The sequence below is a fragment of the Bombina bombina genome, chromosome 4 (genome assembly GCF_027579735.1).
Source record: "Bombina bombina isolate aBomBom1 chromosome 4, aBomBom1.pri, whole genome shotgun sequence".
Lineage (NCBI taxonomy): Eukaryota > Metazoa > Chordata > Amphibia > Anura > Bombinatoridae > Bombina > Bombina bombina.
In genome coordinates, this window is record NC_069502.1 from 607,793,784 (window position 1) to 607,821,271 (window position 27,488).

General features: G+C 37.1%; 1 protein-coding gene across 2 annotated transcripts in view; it reads right to left on the minus strand.

Moving 5' to 3' along the window:
- Positions 1–5,712: 5,712 nt before the first annotated feature.
- The window catches only part of BEND3 (BEN domain containing 3), a 32,428-nt gene continuing 10,652 nt past the window's right edge, over positions 5,713–27,488 (minus strand). Inside the window, exons 2-4 of one of the 2 annotated variants that reach the window (XM_053710595.1) lie at positions 23,352–23,403; positions 17,477–17,679; positions 5,713–9,326 (exon numbers count right to left, since the gene is read on the minus strand). In XM_053710595.1, the coding sequence (XP_053566570.1) occupies positions 7,086–9,326; positions 17,477–17,679; positions 23,352–23,391 (2,484 nt within the window). In that variant the 5' untranslated portion in view covers positions 23,392–23,403 and the 3' untranslated portion in view covers positions 5,713–7,085. Of the gene's footprint in view, positions 9,327–17,447; positions 17,680–23,351; positions 23,404–27,488 lie in introns of those variants that run through there. The other variant, XM_053710596.1, reaches the window with a different exon arrangement.

Here is a 27,488-nt window from a genome sequence, read left to right on the forward strand (position 1 = left end):
TTATTTTCTATTGCCTGCATTATGAGTTTGAGGCAGCCTTGTGCCCGCTGTAAATTTATGTCAGATCAAGGCAGTCACATAGTAGTGATAGGTATAGGATATTACTATGTTGTAGCAGATCCCTTACAAAATTTTACTTGGGAGCTGTCATAATGTTGGAGCAAACTTAGATTTATCCATATTGCTCTGAGTCACCTGGGGCTAGATCTCATTTGATTTGCACTTTACTAGTGACAGCCCGGTCACTACAATGTGCAGCCTACAAGTGAAACAAAAGAGATCACAACAGAATTTTATATGACAGTTCTAAAAACTCATCTTTACATCATAAAGTGATAGCAAATCCTAGCATTTCTGAAAAGCTAGGATTTACCAGTGCAACAAATAAAGGGGGCTTTCAGTCATGAAGTATTTAATACTTCATGCTGAAATTTCCTTTATTTGTCTCCAGAGTTCGCAATGCTGAGCTCCTCAGGCCGCCTGCACCAGAACGCTATTTTTCAACGAGGTGACGTCTACACCTCTTAGCAAATAGCCAGGTGGGCCAGATGGCATTATGCCAGATAGCTAGCACGTTATTGGCTAAGGTCATCTCGGTGATAAAATAGCGTTCTGAAGTGGGCGGGCCTGAGGCACTCAGCGCGGCGAATGCTGCAGAGTGCAGACAAATAAAGAAACTTTCAGCATGAAGTATTTTATACTTGCCTGAATGTCCCCTCTATTTGTTGCATTGGTAAATCCTAACGTTTCACAAACGCTAGAATTTACTATCACTTTAACAAAGATTACAGAAGGATAAAATAAAAGTAAATAAAAAAAATATATATATATATAAATAACATCTTTAGATGGTCTAAGGCAGCGGTTCCCAACCTGGGGTATGTGTACCCCTGGGGGTACTTGGCAGGCCGGTTGGGGGTACGCAAAAATATTGTTGGTAATGGCGGAAGAGGAGAGGGTCGGGGGGGGGGGGCACTCTCAATAGGTCATCAACTAATAAGCATCGTGGAACTGTGGACGGAAGGAGCATTTAACCGGAAAGTGACAAATGAAGTCCTGGCCTGGCATATAGGCAGATGGGAGCCCCTGCACCTGAAATATGTGGACCGGGTGTGGATGACTCCGGTCCACATATTAATGATCACCCTGTGTCGCCAGACAGCTTAGCCTCCTGCTCCACCCACCTCTGTCCCATGCACACAATTTTGACTGCAAGCGCTCAAATAGAAGCGGCACTGCAGCAGCATAGCTACGTGGACACGTGTGATAGAGCCGTTGAGATTGCGAGTCACACAGGCGAGGCAGGTCTAAGTCAGTGCCGGTAAGTAAAGTACTGCTTCTAGTGCTTGCTTGATTCAGATTGCTTCACTTCCAACTAAAAACGTTCATAGTGGCTGGGTGGTTAATATCGATCTGATCTCACAAATTTAAATATTTATTTTTATGATCATTACACTTTGACTCCCCCCCAGGGCCTTGTTTAGGAGCAACCAGGCAGCTGCCAGGGGCACCAGCCACACAGCAGGACTCCTGAGAATAAGATCTGAGCTTTAATCCTGTTGATACACGTACAGTCGTATGCAATTCAGGTATAGCTTACCTCCCCTATAAAAAAGTACTTCCTTTATTTTGAGGGATGGGTGGGGGTAATGAAGAGAGGGGGTACTCATAAATGAAAAGCCTAATCAAGGGGTACAGGAGAGAAAAAAGGTTGGGAACCGCTGGTCTAAGGTATTGCAACAAAATTACATCTATAGATTATTGCAACAAAACGTTTGTCAAAGTAAACTTTCTAAACAAAGTTTCAAAATGTTGAAACTTAAATGTGTTTAAATTGCTTGGTATGGTGCTTTTTGGGTACAATTACTCATAAAATATGTTTTAGTCAAGCCCTGTGCTATACTTCCCTATAAGAATAAGGTAAAATGTATAAATATAACTCAAAAGAATGTCTAAAATTTGAGATCTAAAAATAGAGTTGCATCTCAGTAGACGTGTACCAGATTTGAGTACATTTCAGATTCTAAAACCCAGAATGAATTATAAGAATGGAGCATAAGTTTAAAATGGTGGCACTTTGGCTGGGATGTTCTCTACAAGTCATAATTTAAGTGGGGTTCTAAGCAGATGTGTTTATTGGGTTCAAATAGGGGTAAATTAGCACTAAAACAGCAAAGGCATGTTCCTATGCTATTTACTCCTAAGGCTATTTGCATGCCAGGACAGCAGAGGAGAGCTCAGACCAGAAATAAAGAGGCTCTAATTCAGTAAATGATAAATTATGTAAATTTTAACAGCTTTCAACAAACACTAAACATACGAAGCAAGATTTCCCGACATTAAAAGGATATGAAACCCAATTTTTTTCTTTCACGATTCAGATAGAGCATGCAATTTTAAACAACTTTCTTATTTACTCCCATTATGAATTTTTCTTCGTTCTCTTAATATCTTTATGTGAAAAGCAGGAATGTAAGCTTAGGAGCCGCCCCATTTTTGGTTCAGAACCTGGGAGCGCTTTCTGATTGGTGGCTAAATGTAGCCACCAATCAGCAAGCTTTATCGAGGGTGTTGAACCAAAAACCGACCAGCTCCTACGCTTACATGCCTGCTTTTTCAAATAAAAATACCAAGAGAATAAAAAAAAAAAGATAAAAGGAGTAAATAAGAAAGTTGCTTAAAATTACATGCTCTATCTGAACCGTGAAAGTTTAATTTTGACTTTAGTGTCTCTTTAAAGGGACAGTATACTCAAAAAATGTCTCCCCTTTAATTTGTTTCCAATGATCCACTTTACCTGCTGGAGTGTTTCCATTAACCTTATATTGGCATTTGGCACAGCCAGTAGAATAAATTACACTCCCAGTGGGGTATAGAATAGATAAGGCAATAAAATGTTAATTTTCCATTGTTCTCTCCAAGTATTGATTGGTTTATGGACTGATATAAGATAAAGAAGCAGGCATATTTACACAATGTGAAAGTCATGAGATCAAATTATACCTACAAGCTCAACCCATTTTATTAGGTTGTGGCTTCAAAACACAAAATCAGCTAATTCAAACCTGATCGCATTTTCTCAAGTGCGCTATCCGTATTTTTAAATATCTATTTACAAATACTTAGAAAATATTCCCCTGTGTGAAGAACATTTGCAGTACAAACACAAACACTTATTAAATATGAATATTGCATAAAAATGATTTCATATGTTATCAGTTACTTAATTGCAAAGGGCTATTAATTTGACTGTATGGATAGTGCTGGCATAGGGGATACTGATTTTTTCATTTCTGTCCGTTTTCTTTCTGCACTTCTTCTAATTAACTATATTGATTCAATTAGACCATATATGCACCCTTGGATACACCGCTTCTAGCTATCCTGGGTTATCTACAATCAAATATTAGATTGGATTAGATTACATTTTGTCTTGAATCTCTCTCTCTCTCTATATATATATATATATAAATAAAAAAAATATATATTTTAAAGCCTTTTGTATGCAATTTTTAAAAGAATTATTATTCGTTATTATGAGTATAACTGTACTTTTAAATGTTTATTTTTTCATGTTTTTTGTGCAACTTTTTATTTGAGCACAACAGTTAACTATAGCTCTGAAGTCGCAGTTACCAGAGGTGTGTTAAATACAATTGCGCTTGAGCTAATGCGTTAACTTTAAACGTGTAATACGAGCGCTACTTCTGATATATGCTAGAAGCAGCGATAAACCTGATAAGGCTTGTGCACAACTGTTAGCATGCCACTCGGAATCTAGCGCTTAATTGCATAAAATTTGGTCATATGTACAAGTATATTGTTGAAAACCTATAAACCTGGAAAATATCTTAACTGTAAAAAAATCTCTAATGAAAATATAGGGCCAGATTACGAGTAGAGTGCTTAAAGTTATGCGCAAGCAAAAAGAGGTTTATCGCAGGCGTTTGCGTGCTTCAGGTTTTTGGCTTGTATTACAAGTTGAAAGTCATCGCGATTGCTTGAGCGCATTTGAAGTTAACGCTCGCTGGGATAACGCATCCTCAAAGCTCTAGTTAACTGTTCCGTGAAAAAAAAGTATCACAAAACACGAGAAATACATTACAAAGTACAATTACACTCATAACAACACTAACTAATACAAAAAACTTTGTAAAAAAAATTGCACAAAAAAATTATGAGGGTTCAAATATATGAGGTCTCAGATGTTAGAATAAAAAAGGCAGGCAAAAAACTTTAATATAGAGATACATACATATACATGTCTAAATATGAATATGTATGTGTATATGTGAGTACATATGTATTTACAGACATATATACACATATTAACACATAAATACATATGTACACATATATAGACATATATAAGTGCATTGGAGCCTTTTGCAGTTAAGTAGATGAAAACATGTAAGAACATATTTATGCAATTTTCATATTTAATAGTGTTATACTGTGTATTTACTGTAAATATTGTACATTTCAATGTTCTGCACATAGTAGGATATGTTCTATGTATTTTTAAATAGAAGGTATTTTTAAATTTAAATATATATATATATATATATATATATATATATACACATATACATACACACACACACAAATATATCAATATATATATATAGATATATATATATTCCATTTACTTTTATGGGGGAATACGTTATCGCATGTGCAATATTCTAAGCTCGGCTTTTTACAAGAGGCGGGTTAGCACGCAATCGAAAACATTTTACTTTCAACTTGTAATACAAGCATTAAATAGCGCTCCACTTGTAATCTGGCCCTGAGTGTTTAATTACAGTAAAAGGCAAATGCCTAAAGAAATGTTTTCCAAACTGCCTTGTGTTTGTATTGGGAAATGGTGTACCTGCAGTTGTAAGTGTACCGGTTTGGGTATATTAAAGGGATGGGTTTTTTTGTGAAGTACTGGATGTCATTAATAAGAAAATTCTGGTACTTGGATGCTGGTTTGGGGTTTTAGAGACCCATTTAACTTGTGTTGCCCTAAATGTTTCTAAAACTGAATTAGTCTTAGCCAACAGTAGTCAAAGTGGAGGAAAAAAAAAGGTTTATCCAAGTAAGCTACAAAATGTCACTTTTTAGTTTAAAACTATGAAGACAAAATATTAAAGCAAAACAGTATTGGCCACAAGTAAATTCATATAAAAATGAGCAATGTACTGCACAATTATGATCACTGTGAACTATACAACTTACCCCAGGGTGCGACAAATTTCTAAGAAATCTGGAAATTATCCAGGCATAAAAATAAGGAGGTAGCTTCATCACAAAAATAATGACAAGCTGCACTTTACTATACAGGTGACCTTGTATAAATAAACAAACAATCACCCTTTACATTGTACAGTTCAGCGAGACCTATTCTTAATGCAAAACAAACCCATGAGTTAATAGGCACAAATCTAAGCCAAAAAGTCTAAAAATAAGACAACATAAATACAGCAGGGTTTGGAACTTTACTAGGAAAAAAAACTATTTATTGCCCTGAGCTATATTTTCATGGTAAGATTCAAATTTTAAGAAGCCTCCTTTGATTTTAAGTAAACAGTTAAAACTATACATTTGTTTTTAGAGACTTCCTGACCTGCACTAATATATTTGTTTTTAGCGCAACAGAAAAACAAACAAAGCTAAATACATAGAAATTGCTCTGCAATAAACGTAGCTTATAGGGAAATTACCATGTACCTTTAACATGTACTTTATTTTTTCTTGCATAGTTAAAATATTTCTGACCACCTAAAAAATACTTGATTAACCATTTTTTTTTTCCTATAGCTAGGAGAGGTTGTATTTATATTTATAAATATGTGAATAACAACAAGTAAAAACCAAAATGTAACATTTAGAAGCTGTGGGTACCCTGGTATATAAAATTTGATTAAACATGCTGTGCTAGACAACTTTGTATTATCATCCACTAGCAGCATTTTTTAATTCAAGACCTCACGTCACTCCCTGGGCTGTTCAGTAGCTCTGACATTGTGACTGACTTACCCACTTGACTTTCTGGTAGTGAAATCTTTTATCTGTCTGCTAGGTTTTTCTGAGAACATGAATTGAAGCATAGCAGCATGGACATACTATTTTGTGGAATATCAATTTATTTAGTACTGTGTGGTGATTTTCTCAACATTGGAAAAGAAATAAAATGTCTACACCAATGTATAATCTATGACACAAAGACATGGCAGAATCTTCCTACCATCTTAACACCAGTAAATATACTGGGATATGGTAAGTGCATAAACTAGGGAGTCTCAGTTAGCTCAAGATGCCCTTCAAATTTAGCACCAAGGGTAAAGGTTTAAAAACAAAAAAACATATCATAACACTAATATTACCTATATTTGAGAAAGGTTCTAGTGGATATTGTCTATAGACAGACATCTTAGCCCATATTATATTCATCAATCAAGGACACGATGGGGTCTCAAAGGCATATGAATCTAGTGTCATACACGGTATGTCGTTTTAATTGACTGGATAAACTTGTTACTATGGACAAAGCTGTATTAAAGAAAAAGAAATTCCACAAGATAATGCACCCAATGTTGCTCAGAACTGCTGAAAAGACAACATATTCTGAAAATCCTATACAAGCAGCACATAAACTGTACACTTGTTAAAGACATGTTAGAGTGCCTTTAATGCAGAAATAAAGGTGTGTTTTATAATATGATATCCATCACATAACACTAACTCTGTTTGTTTTTATACTGTATAACTCAAAACATTTTTATAAGATAAGGAAAACATTAATTATATATTAACACTGACAAACTGAGAACATGGTCAATTAATAGTTTAAAAACAAATAAAACACATAACAGTGTCCAAGATAAAAAAGTAATAATACAGTTACTACCAGTGAATAAAAACAGGTTTGTTTCCCAGGTGAGTGCAAATCTGCTATCATTCTAACATTCCTGAATACTATTCATACAGACTTCATATGCAAGTAATAATCATTAAAAACAGATAAAGCAGCTCTATAAAAAAATCTCTCTCTAAATTATACAAATAATTTACTAACCAAAAAGTTTTTTCAGCAGGTTCTACTTTTTTGCTTTCTTTGCTTTTTTAAGTATATCACATTTTTTTCTATTTGGGCGCCTACACCTTTCATCAATGCTAGGAATACATTCGTAATGCCACACTTCTTCCATTTTATCAACTGGATAGACTGCCTCCACGTAATGCCGAATCAGCCTTAGCCGTACAGGATCGAGCTGCTTCTTGTTGCAAGCACCTGAGTGGTTGTATTGAAGACGAAGGTTTTCTTGGGTAAACAGCTCTGGGAAGAGTCTTACTAGCAGCCTGGCTGCAAAATTACCAACGGAGAGACTCTGTTGTACAATGTCCCTCACTTCTTTGTCACTCAGCACATACATTGAAGGCACTGGGAAGTCAGGAGGTGGAACTACAATCTTATCCAGGGGTATTTTGCAGAAGTCCTTTGTACTACGTTCTGGAGGCAGTGGTGGTCCTTCTATTAACTCTCTAAATCTCTCTGGATTCATTTCAAAAGACATAAAGTCTCTTTTTTCAGGTACAAAAACTTTTCGTTGTTGCTGATAGGAGCGTCTCTGCTCTGTATCCCTACGTCGACACCTCTCATCTAACTTCCCCACAAATTCTAGGGTCCATACTCTGTCATTCTTTGCCCTTGGATATAACATTTGCACATAGTGCCGAATAAGTTTTAACCGGACAGGATCTAGAGGTTTCTTGCCAAGAGAACCACTACAGTTGAATTGTTTCCTCAAATTTTCATGAGTGAACAGTTCTGGAAATAAGTGAACTAAAAGACGTGAGGCAAAATTTCCAATGGACAAACTGCTTTCATAAATATTTTTAATTTGTTCCTTGCTCAAAAGGAAGTGTGGAAAAGGGACCTCAAAGTCAGGCGCAGGAATGTCAAATTTTTCAAAGTCAAATGGAACAAGCCATACTTTTTTGGACCTTCTTCCTGATTTATCAAGATCAGTGGAATCTTCCACCTTTACAACAGATAGATCATCTGGCAGGCTACATGAGTCATAACAGTCATCCCTCATGTCATCGCACTCACTACCATCCATAAACACACTTTCCAACTCATCATTAATCTTTTGCACACACTGCTCCAACCAAGCCTCATCTTCTTGTACATCTGGAAAATAAATCTCTGTGTACTGTCGGATCAGTTGTAGTCGATGTGGGTCCAAAGCAATGGTCTCAGGTTCTACAGTTCTAGTGCATCTTTCAGCAAGCTTTCTTTGGTCAAATATTTCTGGAAATAACTTGTGCAGAAGAAAAACAGCAAATTCACCTGGAGAAGAAGCTTCATCTAAAAATTCATTAAGATCATTTGAATTAAGTGCATATTCTGAGACAACAGGGTTGGTTCTATCAAGAGAAATGTCATCTTCATCCTCCTTGCTTTCTTCAAAATTAGAATTCTGCTCTGATTGAGTTTCAAAGAAACTAGATGACTGAATACCTTGGTGGCTACTTTCCATCTCTCTCTGAGCCCAAAATCGATTAAAAAAGTCATTTATTTGAGGCAGGCACTCAACTTGCCAGATAGCAGTGTTCTTGACAGAAGGATAGCAAACTTCCACATAGTTTCGTATAAGCTGTAGATGAAGAGACTCAAGTTTATTTTTGTTGAAGAATCCACAGGTGCTACAGTTTCTCGAAAACTCATCTCTTCCAAAAAGCTCAGGAAAAAGTTGAACTAACAACCGGCATGACATGTCACCAGCAGAAGAGCTCTGATCCATCACCTGCTTTAATTCTGCACTAGTAAGCTGATATTCAGGGGGTGGCTGAAACTCAGCCACCAACTCAGAAGGACTGACCTTTTTCTTTATTCTACTTACCTCAAGAGACAAGAGATCAACTTTACTATGCAGCTGTGACATGTTAGAATTAAGTGTGTTGAGGGTGAAAAACATTTTTTGTATCAAAGAGTAAATGTTTGAGTCATCACTGACTGATGATAATATGGAGCTTACCGAAGATTCACGTTTGCGCGAGTCATTAAACATATGCAAACTTGCTGAACTGCCCTGATTTGTTTTGTCATAATGCTCAAAAGAAGCAAGAAGATCTGACGCAATGGGATTTTTCTTCTCTGTTATCTTGTGGGAAATTCCATATAATGGTTTCTTATAAGAGGTAGCATATTCATTAACCTTTTCATCTTCTTCACATGAAGATATTTTGTTGTAGTCTGAGTTTATGTTTGATAACTCCATATTCATCAGAGCAGATGTTCCAGAATCTCTGTTTCTCGTGCATACAGACAGGTTCTGAAAAACAAAATGTATAGGATGCTTATAAATATAATATGCATCACTATAAATACATTAATATATCACAAACTGTTACAATATTTCTAGGGAACATAAAAAAAACAATTGCCATTGTATGGCTTTGTTGGTTCAACTAGCAAATAAATACAGAAATCTATCTTTTCTTAGTTCTGTGTCTCGATATTGGACTATCAAATATAGTCATTCAGGGTCACAAACCAGGATTTCATGATCACACTGCCTTTATAACTGCATTTGCTCACATGCTAATGATTCTACAGTCCTGATAAATAACATACTCTCTAGTTTTGCTTTGTTTTTAGTTGTTTTTTTTTTGGAGGTTTAAGCGGAAGAAAAAGCAAGAAATGCAAACAACATACAGGGGATATAAAAAGTCTACACACCCCTGTTAAAATGTCATGTTTCTGTGATGTAAAAAAATGAGACAAAGATAAATCATTTCAGAACTTTTCCCACCTTTAATGTGACCTATAAACTGTACAACTAAATTGAATAACAAACTGAAATCTTTTAGGTGGAGGGAAGTAAAAATAAAAACTAAAATAATATGGTTGCATAAGTGTGCACACCCTTAAACTAATACTTTGTTGAAGCACCTTTTGATTTTATTACAGCACTCAGTCTTTTTGGGTATGATATTTTCAGCATGGCACATCTTGACTTGCCAAGATTTGCCCACTTTTCTTTGCAAAAACACTCCAAATATGTCAGATTGCGAGGGCATCTCCTGTGCACAGCCCTCTTTAGATCACCCCACAGATTTTCGATTGGATTCAGGTCTGGGCTCTGGCTGGGCCATTCCAAAACTTTAATCTTCTCCTAGTGAAGCCATTCCTTTGTTGATTTGGATGTATGCTTTGGGTCGTTGTCATGCTGAAAGATGAAGTTCCTCTTCATGTTCAGCTTTCTAGCAGAAGCCTAAAGGTTTTGTGCCAATATTGTCTGGTATTTGGAACTGTTCATAATTCCCTCTACCTTGACTAAGGCTCCAGATGAAGAGAAACAGTCCCAAAGCATGATGCTGCCACCACAATGCTTCACTGTGGGTTTGGTGTTCTTTTGGTGAATTGCAGTGTTGTTTTTGCGCCAAACATATCTTTTGGAATTATGGCCAAAAAGTTCAATCATGGTTTCATCAGACCAGAAGACCTTCTGTGACATGCTTTTGGGAGACTTCAGATGTGTTTTTGCAAAATTTAGCCGGGCTTAAGAATAGGCTTCCATCTTGCCACTCTACCCCATAACCCAGACATATGAAGAATACGGGCGATTGTTGTCACATGTACCACACAGCCAGTACTTGGCAGATATTCCTGCAGCTCCTTTAATAGTGCTGTAGGCCTCTTGGCAGCCTCCCAGACTAGTTTTCTTCTCGTCTTTTCATCAATTTTAGAGGGATGTCCAGTTCTTGGTAATGTCACTGTTGCGCCATATTTTCTCCACTTGATGATGACCGTCTTCACTGTGTTCCATGGTATATCTAATGCCTTGGAAATTCTTTTGTACCCTTCTCTTGACTAATACCTTTTAACAATGAGATCCCTCTGATGCTTTGGAAGCTCTCTGCGGACCATGACTTTTGCTGTAGGATACAACTAAGAAAATGTCAGGAAAGATCTACTAGAACAGCTGAACTTTATTTGGGGTTAATCAGAGGCACTTTAAACGATGGCAGGTGTGTACTGACTCCTATTTAACATGATTTTGAATATGACTGCTTAATTCTGAACATAGCTACAACCCCAGTTATAAGGTGTGCACACTTATGCAACCATATTGTTTTTTTTATTTTTTTACTTCCCTCCACCTAGAAGATTTCAGTTTGTTTTTCAATTGAGTTGTACAGTTTATAGGTCACATTAAATGTAGAAAAAGTTTTGAAATTATTTATCTTTGTCTCATTTTTTTATATCACAGAAACCTGACATTTTAACAGGGGTGTGTAGACTTTATGGACCATATTTATCAAGCTCCAAACGGAGCTTGAAGGGCCGTGTTTCTGGCGAGTCTTCAGACTCGCCAGAAACACGTTATGAAACAGCGGTCTAAAGACCGCTGCTCCATAACCCTGTCCGCCTGTTCTGATGAGGCGGACAGGAATCGCCGGAAATCAACCCGACCGAGTACGATCGGGTTGACACCTCCCTGCTCGTGGCCCATTGGCCGCGAGTCAGCAGGGGGCGGTGTTGCACCAGCAGCTCTTGTGAGCTGCTGGTGCAATGTTAAATGCGGAGAGCGTATTGCTCTCCGCATTTAGCGAGGTCTTGCGGACCTGATCCGCACTGTCGGATCAGGTCCGCAAGACCTTTGATAAATATGGGCCTTTATATCCACTGTATGTCACAAGCGATCAGTCAAATAGTTACAGAAAGTTAAATAAATAATGATCCAAACATTTTGTTATCATCAAGACAAAAAACTACAACATAAAGAGATAGAAAAAAACAACATAATTACCTGGTCATATGTATCATGTCAACAATATTATACAGAATTTTCAGTTGTTATGCTATAAATGAGCATATGATTTCCATCTATCTGTAACCGGTCTCTTTTGCACCATGTACTTTATACTAAATTTAACCAAAAAAAGATCGAAATATATAAAGCCCATCAGAATCTTATAGAACTATAACAAGCCAAATGGACAATTACCCCACTAGGAAGGGTGGATAAAAAAAAAAATCAATCTAAAAAAATCTAAAGGTTATTCATCCTGAAAAGTAGATTATTTTTTTTAATAATATGACATGTTGTATATCAATGGCTGTAATTTTTAAAGTGATGGTAAATCCAAGCATATAACAAACGCTAGGATTTAATTCACTGAAAATCAAGTGGAGTTTAAAACTAATCGTCATAATCGATAATCGATTATGAAAATAGTTGTCAACGAATCTTATAATCGATTAGTTGGTTTACAATTAGTTGGTCTGTGCACAACCCAGCTGCTTCACTCCACTGAGTTCCTGCACTTGGTATTGTGTTTTATGGTTATGTCCTTAGCCTAAAGGACGTCTACAGATGTATACTTTTCACTTTTTCAGAACAGTTTAAGTACCCCTGGCTTATGTGCAACCCAGAAATAATAGTCATCATTTGGATTGTTTATATTAAATCAGGTGATTTGGAACTATGCTTTGCATGATATAGTGCCAAGCTTGTTATTTACACCTAGCCCCTAGATTGATGGAAGTTATTTAAATTGACGTGCACTATTATCTGTTTGCACAATTATTAGCGGATTGCTTGCTATTGCTGATTATATGTATTGTATAAATAAATGTGTAAGGCTTTGTCCTGTTATTGATAGTCTTTAGCACTTTTGATTTTGTTTTTTATAGTTTTTTTTATATTTTTAATCAATATGTACCAGATTCATCCTTTAAAAGTATATATCTGTTATTTTTAGAGCGGACTAGATATTTTCCCCTAACCTTATAGCTGGTTATTTACCATTGCATATAGATATTCAAGATATGTTTTATGTTAGAATGAAGTCAAGGGTTACTTTATTGAGAGGCCCCTTGCCAAGCTGGAAGTTCTACCTCTTTTCAAACAGTTTTTGTTTTGCTTAATTATAAAACTGTGCTCTGCTGCTTAAACATTGAACAAACAGTTGTGCTAATGTAAAGTTTTAGTCTGAAGTTTATATTTGTAACACTCAGAATGTGGATTCTATTTAAAATAAAGGAAACAATGATTGATTCTTTTTTTATCAGATTAGTCGATTAATCGAAAAAATAATCGTCCGATTAATCGATTATGAAAATAATCGTTAGTTGCAGCCCTAATCATATATGAAAACAAGGGTGCTAAACTCACCTGAATGTGCCGTTGAACAATTGCTAAACCGCCTACGGCACATCACTCTCCTTCAATGAGGTGACGTTTGCACCTCTAAACCAATAGCCGTGTGTGTCAACTGACAGTGTTCTGTATGCACGCACTGCTATTGGTTTAGAGGTGGAAGCGTCACCTCATTGGTAGAAGAGCGATGGTCCGTGAGTGGCCGGAGCCGCTGAGTTTAGCACATTCAGGGTGAGTTAAGCACCCTTTTTTTTACATATATGATCACTAAAAGGGATACTAAACTCAATGTTTTCTTTCATGATTTGGATAGAGCATGCAATTTTAAGCAACTTTCTAATTTACTCCTATTATAAATTTTTCTTTGCTCTCTTGGTATCTTTATTTGAAAAGCAGGGAATGAAAGCTTAGGAGCCAACACATTTTAGGTTCAGCACCTGGGTAGCTCTTGCTGATTGGTGACTAAATGTAGCCACCAATCAAGCAAGCACTATCCAGGGTGCTGAACTAAAAATGGGTCGACTCCTAAGCTTACATGCCTGCTTTTTCAAATAAAGATACCAAGAGAACAAAGGGGAAAAAAAATCGATAATAGGAGTAGATTAGAAAGTTGTTCAAAATTGCATTTTCTATCTGAATCATGAAAGAAAATATTTGGGTTTAGTATCCCTTTAAACTCCACTTGATTTTTAGTGATAGTAAATCCTAGCGTTTGTTAAACCCTCGGCTTACCATCACTTTAATTGCTTTGGTAAATTAATTATATTAATTTATTCACAATGTCATGCTCTTCCAGAGGTTTCTGTCAAATTATTTTGGGCAAATATCACATATTATTGGTTTTGTAGTTCTCAGAACTGTGAATCTGTGTATACAGAAATAACATGCACCTTCTTCACAGCAAAATTTTTTATAAAATAAACATACAAAAGTTGAGAAATAGACCTTAAAGGGACATAATTATATAAGAAAACTTTTAAGTTTCAGATAGAGCATACAATTTTACGATTTCTTTCTATTATCAAATGTGCTTCATTTTCTTGATATCCTTTGTTGAAGGAGAACAATGCTCTACTGGGGCCTAGTTGAATACATCAGGTGAGACAGTGACAAGCAGCTAGCTCACATTAGTGCATTGCTTTTGAACCTACCTATGTATGCTTTTCAACAATAGATACCAAGAGAACAAAGCAAATTAGATAATAGAAGTAAATTGGAAAATTGTTACAAATTGCATGTTCTTTCTGAATCATGAAAGATTAATTTTGACTTTACTGTCTCATTAATGCAATTGCTCCTCTGCAAATCTATGTATACAAAATCAACCCATACTAAGTTCCAAGATGCTCACTGAGGAGGGAGAAGCAATACAAATGAAATATGTTATTTTTTTAAATAAATAAAACTACTTAAATTGTTATTAAGGTAATGGATATTTTTCTTAAGTTAAATAAAACTATTTAAATTGTTAAAGGTAATCATTATTTTTCTCCTTCCAATAAAGTACAGCTGAAAAGTTGATCAAATATGAATGAATAACCTATTAAACTGGAGATAGTTCAGCTCCCAATAATTTCATTAATTTCAATGATCTATCTATGGATATCTAATGATATATTTACCAAATCAGTAATGGTATGATATAACCTGACAAATAGTCTGAAAAGTTACATAAAGTTCATAAAACTATGAGTATATAGTGACTCTAGAGTCCCCTTTTAAAAAAAATCACATAATAATAATAATAATAATAATAATAATAATAATATCTCTCAATAAACTAGATCCTTAACAATTGTTGTGGTCTCCAAATGTTCTAAGCATTTGAAGCAATGCCCAAAGTAGGGCCGAAAATACAATAAGCATATAAAATTAAGAAGAGACAAGGCATCTCTAGGAGATCATATTATATATTATAATAGGAAAGTGGTGCCCATAATACTAATATGTTGGGAATTAATATATGTCTACATATGAGATTGATGTATAGTTCTCAGAATATGACAATACTTTTGATGATTAAAATGGGCCCATACAGAGATACAGCAATTCCATATAATTTTTCAATGATTTAAGCAAAAACTAAACAGGAATGAGATGCTTCTCACCTACAGTTGGAGATCCTATCGAGGGATAAGATATAAGTAGGGGTAAACACTTCTCAGTTAGTATGTAGTATCACAGGGCAACACCACCTGATCTAATTTATTACACCATAAACTGTTGGTACCATAGCCAACAAAATCTGAGGCTGAGAGAAATTTTCACATGAAGAATAAAATGATAAAACCAAAAAGGACATATTTTAAACTGTCTTCTACATTAAGAAATACTACTAGAGATTATGGAAGGCTTATTACGAGAACATGCATAAACAGCAAGTGGGAATATGTTCATACAGCAGTAACAATTGTGATGATCTCAAGACGGAGAGCACAGTATTCAAGAAATAAAATATTTATATAGCACGAGTATGTATAACCGAAACACACTGGTAACAATTATAACTCTACCTGGCATGTCAATAAAATAAAGCAGTTTGTACCATGTCTTACAGGTTATCATCCTGCTAAAAACAATTTAAACACTAATGCAGAGTATCTACAACATCACAAGGGCTTCCTAAATGGCAATATTCTTCTAGTAACAAGTCCCTTCAGCCGATCCCTCGCTTTCCTAGCAGTGACAATATCTCAAGATGAATCCCCTCCATCGTAGAATGTTCACGGATCCTTGGCCTGGCATCGTTAGTCTCACCTGCCCATGTGATGTCTTGCAGTGAGACCAGAGTCAGCCACTCTCACTCTGATATTGGCTAAATATCAGAGACAATACAAAATGAGGCAACAATATCTGTGCCAGTCTTGAGCATGGGTCCCTTGTTCACATGGGGCAGTGAATCAGAAGTGAGATCCTGCTGTGCCTGGCGCCTTGTAAAATATAAGCAGGACTTATCTGAGCTTGGTGATAGCGGTGCAAGCTCGGCTAGCTCTCCCTGTACATTGACAAGGGTTAACTTCTCTCTGTGATTGATGCAGATTCCCTCCATAACGATGCAGGGAGCCAATTGCCAACTTAATTATATCCAAACACATGTATGTAGTATCTGTAGTAAAATATTTATACATAAGCTGACTTCCAAGCCTGGGAGGTGGGGTTGAAGTCTTGTGGAAGGCCGCTGCCAAAACTTCAACGGTCCAGACCAGTGTGCAAGTGAATGAAGTGCAGACATTTTCATATAAATCGGCTCAGCAAGATCTCATGAAATCAAAATGGACACTATCATGGTCGATATTATAAGTTCCTTTTGCTACTTTTCATTGCCTCTACCCAGACGCGCTCCTCATAATCAAAAAAGTACAATGAGAGAGGATGCACTGTAACCTGAACGTCAAACACTGTGTTCTTGATCATTAGCTGCTAATAAGCACAATACTATCTGCTCTATGAATCCAATACATATTGGAGGTGAACGGGTATGAGATTTTTCTGCAGGGCTCAGATTTGTAAGTGGAAAAGGATCACTTTCTTGTGGCATTAATTAAATTACTGGATTTAGGAAGTTAATGAATAATTTACATTCCTGCATAATTTTTACCCATAATCAACATGAATAATAGCAGCAACTTAAAGTGCTGGGCTCTCCCTCTCTCTCTCCCCTTTTCATCCACTGGTACAGAAAAAAACTAAAACATCTTCACCTGGAAATACAAATACATTGAGGTATTATTATCACATGCTCCCTTTATATTGTATGCACATAACACTGAACCCACAATTTTTAAAACACAGAATAAGAATTAGAACATGAAAAATATTCAAACGTACAAATATTTATTTTATTTAAGTTTACTTAAAGGGACATTAAATTAATGTATTCTTTGTTGCGTCGCAGAGAGGGCATTGTAAAACCTTTTTTTTTTTCTACAAGAAGTTCCTGTTCTGAGAGGAAAAAAAACATTTGTATTTACTCGTGTGAGCTATGATACTTTCCACCTAGAATACTGCTTACCAGTCGCTTCCTCTAAGCTTCAAAACAAAAATTAAACAGCTTTAACTAAACTTTTTTTTCAGCCAAAAGATTTTTAATATGTTTAAATAGTGTTCATTTATAAAAATGATATCATTTTTTAGACTGATAGACTGATTTTTTAGACTAATAAGAACTCGCACAATGATTGAAAAATGCTTCAGTATGTTATTCTTCAAAGCATCGCTTGCCTTCTGTGATCGAATACGATTATAGGCTCGTACACAGAGCTAAAGAAAAATGAGAACAAAACTTACTTTTGCGATTATTAGCAGATGGTTCTCACCTCTGTAATAAGCCGCCGTTTCTTAAAGGTTGTTATAAATTCCTGTTCCCCGCTTGACCCATTGCATATAAGTGAGTTTTGTTTTCGCTTGTTGGACTCCGGCTGATAAATAAATGTGCAATCTGGCATACGTCTCTCTACAGATCTAGACCTCAAGCAGTTCAATGAATCCTTTTCAAATGACTCTTCATTTTTTACTCTGACTGTAAAAACAAAGCAAAAAATATCTATTCAGACAAATTTAAACCTTAAAAACAGAATTTATGCTTACCTGATAAATTACTTTCTCTTACGGTGTATCCAGTCCACGGATTCATCCTTACTTGTGGGATATTCTCATTCCCTACAGGAAGTGCAAAGAGAGCACACAGCAGAGCTGTCCATATAGCTCCCCCTCAGGCTCCGCCCCCCCCAGTCATTCGACCGACGGTTAGGAGAAAAAGGAGAAACCATAGGGTGCAGTGGTGACTGTAGTTTGACAAGAATAAATTTAAACCTGACTTAATTGCCAGGGCAGGCCGTGGACTGGATACTCTGTAAGAGAAAGTAATTTATCAGGTAAGCATAAATTCTGTTTTCTCTTACATGGTGTATCCAGTCCACGGATTCATCCTTACTTGTGGGATACCAATACCAAAGCTTTAGGAAAAGCTTTACACATGGAACACCAGATAGGGTGAATTACACTGCAAAGCAGACAATTCTGAAACTCTTTGAGCAGAAGAAATAGCTACCAAAAACAAAACTTTCCAAGATAATAACTTAATATCTATGGAATGTAAAGGTTCAAACGGAACCCCTTGAAGAACTGAAAGAACTAAATCTAGACTCCATGGAGGAGCCACAGGTTTATAGACAGGCTTGATTCTAACTAAAGCCTGTGCAAACGCTTGAACGTCTGGTACTTCTGCCAGACGCTTGTGTAACAGGATAGACAGAGCAGATATCTGTCCCTTTAAGAAACTAGCTGACAATCCTTTCTCCAATCCTTCTTGGAGAAAAGACAAAATCCTAGGAATCCTAATCTTACTCCACGAGTAACCCTTGGATTCACACCAACAAAGATATTTCCACCATATCTTATGGTAAATTTTCCTGGTGACAGGCTTTCTAGCCTGGATCAAAGTATCTATAACTGATTCAGAGAACCCACGCTTAGATAGAATTAAGCGTTAAATCTCCAAGCAGTCAGTTGAAGAGAAACTAGATTTGGATGCTTGAATGGACCTTGTATTAGAAGATCCTGCTTCGATGGCAGAGTCCATGGTGGAACAGATGACATGTCCACTTGGTCTGCATACCAAGTCCTGCGTGGCCACGCAGGCGCTATCAAAATTACCGAAGCCTTCTCCTGTTTGATTCTGGTTACCAGACGAGGGAGAAGGGGAAACGGTGGAAAGACATAAGCCAGATTGAAGGACCAAGGCGCTACTAAAGCATCTATCAATGCCGCCTTGGGGTCCCTGGACCTGGATCCATAAAGAGGAAGTTTGGTGTTCTGACGTGACTCCATCAGATCCAACTCTGGAATGCCCCATAGCTGGGTCAGCTGAGCAAAAACCTCCGGATGGAGTTCCCACTCCCCCGGGTGCAAAGTCTGACGACTCAGAAAATCCGCCTCCCAGTTGTCTACTCCTGGGATATGAATTGCAGATAGATGGCAGGAGTGATCCTCCGCCCATTTGATTATCTTGGATACTTCCTTCATCGCTAGGGAACTCTTTGTTCCTCCCTGATGATTGATGTACGCTACAGTCGTGATGTTGTCCGACTGAAATCTGATGAACTTGGCCGCCGCTAGTTGAGGCCATGCCTGGAGCGTGTTGAATATCGCTCTCAGTTCCAAAATGTTTATCGAGAGAAGAGACTCTTCCCGAGACCATAGGCCCTGAGCTTTCAGGGAGTCCCAGACCGCACCCCAGCCTAACAGACTGGCATTGGTCGTGACAATGATCCACTCTGGTCTGCAGAAGCACATTCCCTGAGACAGGTAATCCTGAGACAACCACCAGAGAAGAGAATCTCTGGTTTTCTGGTCCATTTGTATTTGAGGAGACAAATCTGCATAATCCCCATTCCACTGTTTGAGCATGAACAGTTGCAGTGGTCTGAGATGAATTCGGGCAAAGGGGACAACGTCCATTGCCGCAACCATTAACCCGATTACCTCCATGCACTGAGCTACAGAAGGCCGAAGGAATGGAATGAAGAACTCGGCAAGTAGTTAAAAGTTTTAACTTCCTGACCTCCGTCAGAAATATTTTCATTTCTACCGAGTCTATTAGCGTTCCCAGGAAAGGAACCCTTGTGAGCGGAGACAGAGAATTTTTTTCGACGTTCACCTTCCACCCGTGAGATCTTAGAAAGGCCAGAACGATTTCTGTATGAGCCTTGGCTCCTTGAAAAGACGACGCCTGAATTAATATGTCGTCCAGGTAAGGTGCTACTGCAATGCCCCGCGGTCTTAGTACCGCTAGAAGGGACCATAGCACCTTTGTGAAAATTCTTTGAGCAGTGGCCAACCCTAAAGGAAGGGCCACGAACTGGTAATGCTTGTCCAGAAAGGCGAACCTTAGGAACTGATGGTGATCTTTGTGAATATGAATATGAAGGTACGCATCCTTTAAATCCACGGTAGTCATATATTGACCTTCCTGGATCATCGGTAAGATTGTCCGAATGGTTTCCATCTTGAATGATGGAACTCTGAGGAATTTGTTTAGAATTTTTCAATCCAGGATTGGCCTGAAAGTTCCTTCCTTTTTGGGAACTACAAACAGGTTTGAGTAAAAACCCAGTCCTTGATCTGCAATTGGAACTGGGTGTATCACTCCCATCTTTAGAAGATCTTCAACACAGCCTAAGAACGTCTGTTTTTTTGTCTGGTCTGAAGACAAACGAGAAATGTGGAACCTTCCCCTTGGAGGAGAGTCCTTGAATTCTAGAAGCAACAATTTCTAATGCCCAAGGATCTGGAACATCTCTTGCCCAAGCCTGAGCAAAGAGAGAAATTCTGCCCCCTACTAGATCCGGTCCCGGATCGGGGGTTACCCTTTCATGCTGTCTTGGTAGCAGCAGTAGGCTTCTTGGCCTGTTTACCGTTGTTCCAGCCCTGCAAAGGCTTCCATGTTGCTTTGGGCTGGGAAGCGTTACCCTCTTGCTTTGCTGTTTCAGAGGTTGAAGCAGGTCCGCTCCTGAAGTTGCAAAAGGAGCGAAATTAGCCTTGTTTTTAAGCCTTAAAAGGTCTATCTTGTGGGAGGGCATGGCCCTTTCCCCCAGTGATATCTGAAATAATTTCTTTAAACTCTGGCCCGAATAGGGTCTTTCCCTTGAAAGGAATATTAAGTAATTTTGTTTTGGACGACACGTCAGCCGACCATGATTTGAGCCAAAGCGCTCTTCGCGTCACAATGGCAAAACCAGAATTTTTCGCCGCTAACTTAGCTAATTGTAAAGCGGCATCTGTGATGAAGAATTAGCCAGCTTTAGAGCATGAATTCGATCCAAGACTTCGTCATATAAAGTCTCCCTCTGGAGCGACTCCTCCAGCGCCTCAAACCAAAAAGCCGCTGCAGTAGTTACAGGAATAATGCAGGCAATTGGTTGAAGAAGGAAACCTTGTTGAACAAATATTTTCTTTAGTAAACCTAATTTTTTATCCATAGGATCTTTGAAAACACAACTGTCTTCTATTGGTATAGTTGTGCGCTTAGCTGGTGTTGAAACTGCTCCCTCTACCTTAGGGACCGCCTGCCACTCGTCCCGCCTGGGGTCAGTTATGGGGAACATTTTCTTAAAGATAGGGGGGGGAACAAAAGGTACGCCTGGTCTCTCCCACTCCCTAGTCACATATATCCGCCACCCTCTTCGGGGTCGGAAACGCATCAGTGTATACAGGGACTTCTAGAAACTTGTCCATTTTACACAATTTTTCTGGGACCACCATGGGGTCACAATCATCTAGCGTAGCTAAAACCTCCTTAAGCAGTACGCTGAGGTGTTCCAGCTTAAATTTAAACGCTAAGGAATCTGATTCTGCCCGCTGAGAAATTTTACCTGCGTCAGAAATTTCTCCCTCAGACAGTACATCCCTCACCGCCACGTCAGAGGGTTGTGAGGGTACAACAGATAAATCATCCAACACTTCTGATTGCTCATCCTCTGTTCTTACTGAGCTATCACGTTTTTTAGGAAAAAACTGGCAGTTTGGATAGAAATGCCGTAAGGGAATTATCCATGACTGCTGCCAATTGTTGTAATATAATAGGGGCCAATGCGCTAGAGGTACTAGGCATCGCTTGCACGGGCGTAACTGGTGTCGACACATGGGGAGAGGAAGGAGGACTATCCTCGTTACCTTCCGTTAAAGAATCATCTTGGGCTACATTTTTAAGTGTCACTGCATGGTCTTTAAAATGTTTAGATACCTTAGTACACTTTAAACACAAATGTAAAAGGGGGTACCGGCATGGCTATTAAACTCATAGAACAAGGTCTATCTGTAGGCTCAGACATGTTAAACAGACTTAGACAGCACTCAAATACAGTAAAATACAATTTTTGAAAAAACGGTACTGTGCCTTTAAATAATAAAAAGCGCACACTTTTTTACTAAACCTCCAAAAATCATCCAATCTTTATGAAATTTTCACCATATGATCCTAATGCTTTGAAATGATTGCACAGTAAATTTCAAGTCAATTAACCCCTACTGCACAAACCGGAACAAATTAACCATGCCACAGCCTTAGCTGTGGTCCTACCTTCCTTGGGGATTAGTTTTGATCGAAAATAAGCCTCTCTGAAGTCCTTAAGTAATCTTTGGACCCTTCACATGGATCTGCATGAAGCTGTTTGTAAAATCAACTGCGCAACAGAGGCACGAAATTCAGGCCCCCTCCATCTTCACTCTGGAGTTGTGGGGCCTACCCAAGCCAAAATAGGTGTCTAAATATATGCCATGCGGAATAAACCCCCCAAAAAAGTGTTTAAAATGTAATATAAACTTGTATAAATATCAGATTTTTGTAAAAAAATTATCGATTGCCCCTTAACAGTGTCCACCAGTGTTTTGAGCCCTTACAAATAAGCCTTCCTTCTATACTAAGTCTCAGAATATGGCTTACCTTTCCCACATGGGGATTCTTGTCAGTCTTCTAGCATTACTAAGTCTTGACTAGAAAAAAAAATGACTGAAACATACCTTAAAGCAGTTAAGCCTGCAAACTGTTCCCCCCAACTGAAGTTTTCCGGTACTCAACAGTCCTGCGTGGGAACAGCAATGGATTTTAGTTACAAGGTGCTAAAATCATTTTCCTCTCAGCAGAAATCTTCATCATTTTCTGCCTCAGAGTAAATAGTACAAACCGGCACTATTTTAAAATAACAAACTTTTGATTGAAGAAATAAAAAACTACAAACTAACACCACATTCCCTTTACACTCCCGTGGAGATGCTACTTGTTAGAGCAGCAAAGAGAATGACTGGGGGGGCGGAGCCTGAGGGGGAGCTATATGGACAGCTCTGCTGTGTGCTCTCTTTGCACTTCCTGTAGGGAATGAGAATATCCCACAAGTAAGGATGAATCCGTGGTCTGGATATACCATGTAAGAGAAATGACAATTTAAAAATACACATGCAATACATTAAATCTATGTGCCTAAAAATGAATGTTTGGCTTATAAGACTTTTTCAAAATGTATTATTAAGTGTCTCTACATGGGACTCTTTCCCTGGTTTCTAAAAATTCTATTTGCCAAAAAAAAAAATCTGATTCCTAACAGGACTAAACAATTACAATATTTGTGTTTGTGAAGAAGTTGGTCAGTCCATATCAGTGACAGCTCAATAGAACATACATATGGCGAACAGTACCTTCTTTATAATCATTTTCTCTCAGGTCAGTTGGGTTCATTTTTTGATCCACCTACAAGCAAAAGAAAACAACATACAAAAAAATCAAAGCTATTAAAAAAAACTGTTTTGTTTTCAAATAATGATAATTAAGATATTAATGAGGATTTCCTCACTAATTAACACATTTATATGAAGCGTAAGAGCCAGAAAGAATATTGTTGAACCAGACATGTATTTTTTTACAAGATATGAAGGAAATTTGTATATAGTAATAATTTATATATACTCTTAGGTCATGTACATTACATCAATGGCAGGCAGTAAAATGAAAAGCATCAAAAACCAAAGTTTGGGAAAACTTTTAAGATGTGGATTACTGTAACAGCTAAGTAGATAAGTAGTTCCAACACAACACCAAAAATGCCAAGAAACCTAGAAACAGATTTTTTTGGCCTGACTGCATTCTAAATGAACAAAATTTGTGATAAGACAGCTCATTTTAATGTATTCATGGCACAATGGAAATTGTAGCTCCTGTGCACATACTGCACATTATTCTAACAGTGATGCCAGAAGCCAGAGGAAACCATATCAACACAAATTCTGTGAGGTCACATTCACATAAGTCACTGATCTTATGCATTTCTGGCAGTCAAGGGGATAAATCATTGCTGCATGTCTAAAATTCAGCAGTGATTTCATCCTTTGCTTGCCGGTGCACCTTTGGTAATCAATGTGTTAATGCACCACTCTGAAATACTTTATTTTTTATTATTTATGTATATAATATGTGACAGAATGAAGACTGAAAATGTTATAACTGTTGAAATGCTGTATTTTTTGACAAAAATGTATATGATGGAAACATCATTAAAGGCTTAAATGAATCATTAGTACATAAAGTATAAGGATCTACATTTTTACCTCTCATCATTCTAAAAAAAAGATTTAAAACAGTTTGTTTCATCAATAAAAAAGCGCTAAACAGTGGGTTATACTTGATAGAAAATAGAAATCATTGCAATACGTATTATTCATCACTTTAAAAGATGTTACATTTCTTTTTTTTACTTCATTTGTTCAGGGTCCAGTACTTCCTGCCTTAGCTGTAACCTCTACAGGAAGGCAATGGTGTAGCTTTATCTTTTATGTGGTTGCTAGGAGACACCTGCACTAGTTTGTCAGTTTTTTGCCCATGCTCAGTAGAGGAATTTTTTTTTAAATACATTTTTATTTGTTTTTTTCAAGATATATCATATACGAAAAGCAAGAGAAAAAATAAGGAGGAGCTCATCCTCTAGCATAAGCCAAGGAAAACAACAAAATAGATGCACATATATGTTCTATTGAAACATAAACATATGATATTAATTGTAACTCTAAAGAAAATACATAAATATATATATATATATATATATCTCTTATATTGCAAAAATTGTATCAAATTATTGTGTGTGAAAATTCTTATAAAAAGGCAAAAATGACTAATAATTAATTTTCCTACTCAAGAGAAAGGGAGGGAGAAGAAAAAAAAAAGGGGGGGGACTGGAGGGGATGTGAAAGGGAGGTCCTCCTCTCGTCCCCCCCTTCCCTCTACCCACTTCCTTCCATTGTATTTCTTACACCTCTATCCAACATTCTGGGAAATGGCCTGCGAAAACGTTTTGTAATACGTATTCGTTATTGCTAAATGGTTTAACTAATTGGTATTGTATATTTTCTGGGAGGACTTTTATAACTGTTGTCCACTTATTAAAAAAACGATTGATCTGTAAATTAGTGGGGTATTCTGAGGACAGTTGTTCCATAGTGCATTGTGTTATCAGATAGTAGAGAAATTTCACTGCAAAAATCATATCACGGTACAACTTAAGTTTTATAATGGTAGCCTGCTTATCTCACAAAAACCGGTGACTACAATGATTATTTCTAAGTGCTCGTTTTGCAAGAAAACAAGTAATTTGTTTGCTGTTTATAACATAATTTGTCTTTTTAGTATGTTTACTTTGATTTAACATTTTTTTTTTTTAACTAAACGAACACTGTTTTATATAGCTTTAAGAAAGAGACTGACAGTCTAGAAATTTCTGGGTGCCACTCTATAGTATTATATAATTATATATTATGGCTGCACGGTGGATGCAACCATCATTTTGGTTCAAACAAGCATTCTATGTTAAACATGGCAGCATAACGATTTCAATGAAAAACCCATACTAATGTCAGAAGTATGAGATGCCTCATTGACAAAATTAGATTTTTGAGTTTTGCTGCTTTTTTTATTTTTAAACTTAGCATCTTTCTTATTTGAGAACCATTTTTGAAGGAATGCATCTTTGTGTTCCATTCAATTGATTAGGTTTATCTTAAAGGGACAGTCTAGTCAAAATTAAACTTTCATGATTCAGATAGGTCATTCAATTTTAAACAACTTTCCAATTTACTTCTATTATCTAATTTGCTTAATTCTTTAGATATCCTTTGTTGAAGAAATAGCAATGCACATGTGTGAGCCAATCACACAAGGCCTCTGTGCAGCAACCAATCAGCAGCTACTGAGCATATCTAGATATGCTTTTCAGCAAGTGATATCAAGAGAATGAAGCAAATTAGATAATAGAAGTAAATTAGAAAGTTGTTTAAAATGGCATGCTCTTTCTAAATCATGAAAGAAACAAATTGGGTTTCATGTCCCTTTAAGACACCATTTGTCATGGAACACATTTTTGTGTTACATATGATTGATTAGGTCTTTTTTCAGACATTTTGTGTTCCATTCAAATGATTAGGTCTATTTTAGATGCCAAATATTTTTTTTTATACCTGATGGTCAGCCAGTAAACACATGGAATTGTGGGCATCTGTATGTTGTATATATAGAGGGTAAGTGGGCTTAATTTGCCTGATAAAACAGTCTGTATACTGTGAAACGTCTTGCAATAAAATTTGATTTTACACTTATCCTTTTAAGTGTTAGTGTGCCATATCCATTCTATTTGTTGAAAGCGTTTAGTAACTGATTTGTTGGTTCTCCTAGGTGTTAAACTATTATTCAGTGAGAATATCTCTTGTATGGTTGCTACTGTTATACAGTATTAAGGGGAACTTTGATTTTGTGCCATATTTTTAGAATTCTTCCTCGATAAACCAGAGGATTTTGAAAACCAGCAGACTAGATCTGGAACTTTTTCGTATAATAATTTGTACTCTGTCACTGAACGCTACCGGTTTGGCACTTTTTATTTTGACTTTTTTTATTTATTGGAAATGTATACATTTATATTGCTTTAATCATTTATGCACTTCTTGTATTGTAAATTTTATGTTCATGTTATTCACAAATCTATGCAATTGCTTGCCTTTTATATTAGCTTACTGCTAGTTTTGAGACATAATTATTTTATTTATTTTTGGAAAATACAGCTCTGAGGTGTATTGTTATTGTCACAGTATTATTGTTTAGTTAAAGGGACAGTTTACTCAAAAATTGTCTCCCCTTTAATTAGTTCCCAATGATCCACTTCACATGCTGGAGTGTTAAATTGTTTACTAGTATTTCCTTTACCCTTATATTGGCATTTGAAATAATTTATTTAGCCTGTGGTATCCCCACCTATTCTGAAAGTTTCTGGCCTTAGGTCCAACCTATAGATAAGCTGTGTAAGCACAACCAGCAGAAGAAATTACACTTCCAGTGGGGTATAAGAGGAAAAGGTAATAAAATGATAATTTTCCATTGTTTGCTCCAAGAATTGGTGTTTGGTTTACGAACGGATTTAAGATAAGAAGCATGTATATGTACACAATGTGATAAAAGAGATCTGATTATACCTACAAGCTCAACCCATTTTATTAGGTTGTGGCTTTAAAACACAAAATCAGGCAGTTTGTATCTATACTATAAAAGCGTTTGTAAAGCTTCCGTCGCCGTTGTCAGTTGTGCGCGCAGCGGCGGAGATGTGGCCGGATGGGAGAGGTTGTGACCAGGCAGGAGCGCAGGCGGGACCACTGCACTACAGAAAATGACCCGTGTACACGGGCGTGTGCATGTAGAGACGGGGCGTGGCCGGCAGGAGTGGGCATGACCGACTAGAGCGGGCGTGGTCTGGCAGAAGCAAATTATCATACATTTATACAGTTGGTAAGAAAAAAGTA